Below are 5,269 nucleotides of genomic sequence, written 5' to 3'. Positions count from 1 at the left end.
GCTTCATAACAGGCCACCAATATGTCAATTTCAAATCTCGGTACATCTTGGTGCTACCTGGGTGAATGGAGTATTTAGACTTGTGCGCATCTTCTAGCAACAGATCACGATTTCCCCCAACCTTAGGTACCCATATACGCCCTTGAAACAACTTCAAGCCACGACCATCCTCTGTCAGCAGTAATCGTTGTTTCGACATTATTTCACTCTTGAGGTTCTCTTCTAGGAGTGCTTCAGTTTGCGCCACCTTGATTCGATCGATCAGACTGGATACTAAATCAATCCTGGTAAGCATAGCTTTCGTCCCGCTACCATACTCCTTTCGGCTCAAAGCATCCGCCACTACATTTGCCTTTCCYGGATGGTATAGCAGTTCACAATCGTAGTCTTTGAGCAGCTCCAGCCAACGACGTTGCCTCATGTTCAAATCCTTTTGATCAAAAATGTACTTCAAACTCTTATGATCAGTGAAAAGTGTGCACTTAGTACCATAGAGGTAATGCCGCCAAAGCTTTAAAGCGAACACCACTGCTGCTAGCTCCAAGTCGTGAGTAGGATAATTCTTCTCGTGTTCCTTGAGTTGTCTTGATGCGTATGCTATCACCCTTCCTCTTTGCATCAGAACACAACCCAACCCCATTTTCAAAGCGTCGCTAAAAACCACAAAGTCTTCTGACCCTTCTGGCAAGGAGAGAATCGGAGCTTCACATAATTTCTTTTGTAGGGTTCTGAAAGCATTTTCTTCTTTTTCAGTCCAGATAAATTTCACATTTTTCCTAGTCAGTGCCGTTAAGGAGGAAGCGACCTTGGAGAAGTCTTGAATAAATCTTCTGTAATAACCTGCCAGACCCAAGAAACTTCGGATCTCAGATGGACTCTTTGGCGGTTCCCAATTCATCATTGCCTCGATTTTAGATGGATCCACCTTCACTCCGTCTCGGGTGACAACATGACCCAAGAATTGAACCTCATTTAGCCAAAAATCGCACTTAGAGAATTTTGCATACAACTTCTCTCTTCTCAACACTTCGAGAACTTCTCGAAGGTGTCGTTCATGATCCGTCTCGTCCTTGGAATAGACGAGTATGTCATCGATGAATACTATTACCAACTTGTCAAGGAATGGTCGGCGCACCCGGTTCATCAGGTCCATGAATATTGCCTGTGCATTCGTCAGCCCGAAAGGCATGACCAAGAATTCGTAGTGCCCTTATCTCGTTCTAAAAGCTGTTTTTGCCACATCGTCTTCTTTCACTCGAACCTGGTGATACCCCGAACAGAGGTCAATTTTTGAGAAGCAACTTGCGCCCTGAAGTTGGTCGAATAAGTCGTCAATCCTAGGAAGAGGATATTTGTTTTTCACGGTTGCTTTGTTGAGTTCTCGGTAATCGATACACATCCTCATGGTGCCGTCTTTCTTCTTTACAAATAAGACCGGAGCTCCCCAAGGTGACAAGCTCGGTCTGATAAACCCTTTCTCTAGGAGGTCCTGCAATTGGGACATCATTTCCTGCATCTCGGATGGCGCCAAGCGGTAAGGAGCCCTAGCAATTGGAGCAGTCCCCGGAATGAGGTCGATCCGGAACTCCACCTGCCTATCGGGCGGTAAGCCGGGTAAATTCTTCAGGGAATACATCGGGAAATTCATTGGCAACTCTTACATCTTCAATTTTTCTTTTCTCTAGTTTGGCATCCAACACGTACGCAATGAACGAGGAGCATCCCTTAGCTAAACACTTACGTGCCTTCGCCGTGGATAAGAGTACTACATTACCTTTCCTTCCTTCTCCAACAACTTGTACTGCGTCCCCATCCGGCAAGGGAATTCGGATTAACTTTTTTGAGCATAAGATTTCTGCTTGGTTCTCTACTAGCCAGTCCATCCCAATTATAACATCGAACCCACCTATAGCCATGGGTATGAGGTCTACTCGAAATTTCTTTCCCTCGATCCCCAACACGCAACCTTTAACAATTTCGCGCACCATAATTTGACTACCATTGGCTAACTCTATGATTAACGCATCTTTTAGTGTACTAGGTGGCGTAAGTAAGTGTTGATAGAAAGTAGTGGACACAAAGGAACATGAAGCACCTGAATCAAAAAGTATGTGAGCAGGTACGGAGTTAACAAGGAACGTACCCGACACCACATCTGTCGATGCCTTGGCTTCCTCGGCCGTCATCTGAAAGGCTCGGCCGGCCGCTCTCGGGATATTTTCTTTCATTCCCTGGCCCCCTCCCATCTTCATCTTCGGACAGTCACTCTTGAAGTGGCCCGGTTCTCCGCAACCAAAACAGACAGGTCYTTTGATYGGGCAATCATTTCGTGAGTGGCCCGTCTTTCCGCACTTAAGGCATTTTGCAGGAGTAGAGTTGGTGGTGCATGGGCCATGGTGTTTAGTGCGGCATTTGGAACACCACCTAGCCTCCTGYCTAGGATACACTCCCCGACTGTAGTTGCTGTGCTGATTTGATCTCTTGGAAGGCGCGTACTGATTTTCCCATTTCCTCTTTTCACCACTTGCCCCTTTCTCTTCTCTTCCTTTAGCATAGACCGTTTCCATGACTTTGGCTTCCTCAATTGCCTCCCTAAGGGTGGAGGCTCTGGAATTCCTGACCATTATCATCATGTCTGCGGGCAACCCTTTTAAATAAGCCTTCATCTTTTCTTTCTCCGTCGGGGCCACATGACCCACCAAATTCAGTTTTTCCATGAATAGTCGTGTGTCTCTTACTGACAGGTTTCCTTTCTTAAGGGTCCGGAACTCCTTTTCAATACGGTCCATTTCTTGTTCGTTGCAATATTCCTCCAATACTTTTTCTTTAAACGTGGCCCAAATCATCTTGGCTAGCTCTTGAGCATCTATAGTTGATATGACGATGTTCCACCAAGTAAGAGCCGCACCCCTAAACATTTGAGAGCCAAATTTTGCCTTTTGCCCTTCATCACAGTCACARGCCCGGAATGCCTGCTCGATCTCTCGAAGCCAGTTCATGCATACTACGGGATTATCTGACCCCACAAACTCCGGTGGTTTGCAACTCAAGAACGTTTTAAGAACAAAACCTTCCCATTTGCCTTGCATCAATTGTTGCTAGTTCTTGAGTTGGAATTCCATTTCCGGTACCCCCGGATCCCACAATGGTTACGTTCTCGGCAACTGCTTCATGCTTACGATTGTTGGCGTCTCTTTCCTCTAACAATTTCATAAAGAACTCTTGCTGTTGGGCCATGACTCTGTTCATAACGCCCATTATTGTGCCCATCATTCTTGACTCCAGGGTTTCCTCTTCAATTACAGGGTTAGAGGTGACGAGGTTAGCTTGGGAAGCGCGGCCAACTCCATCACCYGAGACGTTTTGCCTGTGATGCACTCTTGCGATTGTGGTCCGAGGCGGTTGATCCGCGGTGGATTCGGTCACCACGAGGCCTTCCGGTGAGGTATCCCGTCTATTCCGAGTATTCACCATTGAAGACTGCCATACACGAGAGTGGAAAGGAGTTATGAAACGAATACGGAACTAACATAATACGCACCGATGCATTCATAAATTCTTGTAATAACAGTAAGTTTCAAGCACGCTTGTGTAATAACTTACTCAAAATAACATTAGCTAAGTGAAATTTTGAATAGGTTTTACATAAGAATTCTTAACACTATCGTCACAATTCATGAACGGAGTGTCCCTAGTGTTTTCCTATCTTAAAAGTCTCTACCCATAGCTCACGAATTAAAGCTTACAATCTCAGTTTAAGTCTAGGCGTCTTAGTCTCACACCTAGTTCACTTAAACTCATGCTCTGATACCAACTTGTAACACCCAAATAAAAGATTTAAAAGCTAAACTAAGAAAGCTTAACAAGAACTTAAATTTGAGCAATAAAATAAGTTTTCACCGCAAGGGTAACAGTAATGCGATTACAAAAAAAATTTCAGATGACGAGATGATAAATAACAACCTACTAATCCTAGATTATTCTATCTAGATTAAAGACGGGTGTTCCCATCAATCTCCAAAAATATCGAAATAACAAGATGCAACGCTAAAAGATACAAGGCTATATCTACAAAAGAGCCTTTCACAAATCAGCGCTCCTCTCAACCCTTAAGAACCCCGCCGCTAAAGGAACCTGATAAACAAGCCACGTCAAGAAGAAGTGTTAAGCTTACGCCTAGTGAGTCCAACCATTAAAATCARAGTAAATAACAAACAAGAATATGTTTGAATATATATAGAACGTAACCCCGAACGATACAAAATGAACACTATGCTTCAAAAAAAAAACTCGAGGCGAGACTAAAATATCCAAATATGACGGGGGAGACCCAATTTACCGCTAATCATGACGGAACACAAAGTAAGTCATAGATCAACGTTATAGAGCGCCACTTGCAGGTTTAGAACCATCGACATCAACCTAAACCAGTATATAGTCGAACGTGATCATAAGCTCTTTATCTCGGAAATTACATAATAATCTCAATGCCTATTTCCGAGTGAAAGTGAGAAGGTGGTTTGGAAATCACATAATAATCACAATGCCCAAATCCAACTTATACCATCCTTCACACATATACAAGAAACACCTTCAAGTTTAAAAACTCGGTACATAACGAACATATACTTAAATTCAGTACCTTAAACATAATGATACCTATTCCACATTAAGATCTTGCAYGTGCCCTTAACTGAACGGAATATCCCTATTTTSCAATTACGAGTCTTATGGTCTTAACTATTCTAAATAAGTATTCTTAACAAGTAACTAAGACCATCTTCCCACACTTCTCTTATCAGTATAAACAGGAYTCCTAAGCTAATTCATTTATCTAAAGGAAAATCTCTAATTCCTACCGAGCAAGCGATTTCACCAATAACATAGGAGGTAACATTGTATCATTTCACATGTATAAGGTTCTATTGGAAAGGTATAATGGACTCACCTGCTGCTGATCGGGACTGTCGGAACGAGGAAAACAGGCAGCAAGGCTGCTGTTTTCTGTTGCTAATGGTGTTGATGCTGACGAAACGAAGAACAAAACAGCAGGGCTGCTGTTGGTGTTGATGCTGTCGAACAAAGAACCAAGCAGCAAGGCTGTTTGCTGGATGTTGATGTTGTTTTCTGCTGCTGTTTGCTGCTGCCGATGAAGGTGAAAACACAGCAGAGCAGCACGGTTTGAGCCGCTGTTTTCTGCTGCCGTTTGCTGCTGCCGATGAAGGTGAAAACACAGCAGAGCAACACACTTTGAGCTGCTGTTTTCTGC

General features: G+C 43.6%; 1 protein-coding gene across 1 annotated transcript; it reads right to left on the bottom strand.

Moving 5' to 3' along the window:
- Nucleotides 1–1,210: 1,210 nt before the first annotated feature.
- On the bottom strand, nt 1,211–2,999 carry LOC112528993. The gene is made up of 2 exons (XM_025140076.1): nt 1,746–2,999; nt 1,211–1,621 (listed from the first exon to the last, which is right to left on the bottom strand). The coding sequence occupies exons 1-2, from the start codon at nt 2,997–2,999 to the stop codon at nt 1,211–1,213; spliced, it is 1,665 nt and encodes a 554-aa protein (XP_024995844.1).
- Between the last annotated feature and the right edge of the window lie 2,270 nt (nt 3,000–5,269).

This window comes from Cynara cardunculus, assembly GCF_001531365.2.
Source record: "Cynara cardunculus var. scolymus isolate 2C chromosome LG 16, CcrdV1, whole genome shotgun sequence".
Lineage (NCBI taxonomy): Eukaryota > Viridiplantae > Streptophyta > Magnoliopsida > Asterales > Asteraceae > Cynara > Cynara cardunculus.
The sequence above is the reverse complement of the archived record's forward strand: the minus strand, read 5'-3'. Positions and strand labels throughout refer to the sequence as shown.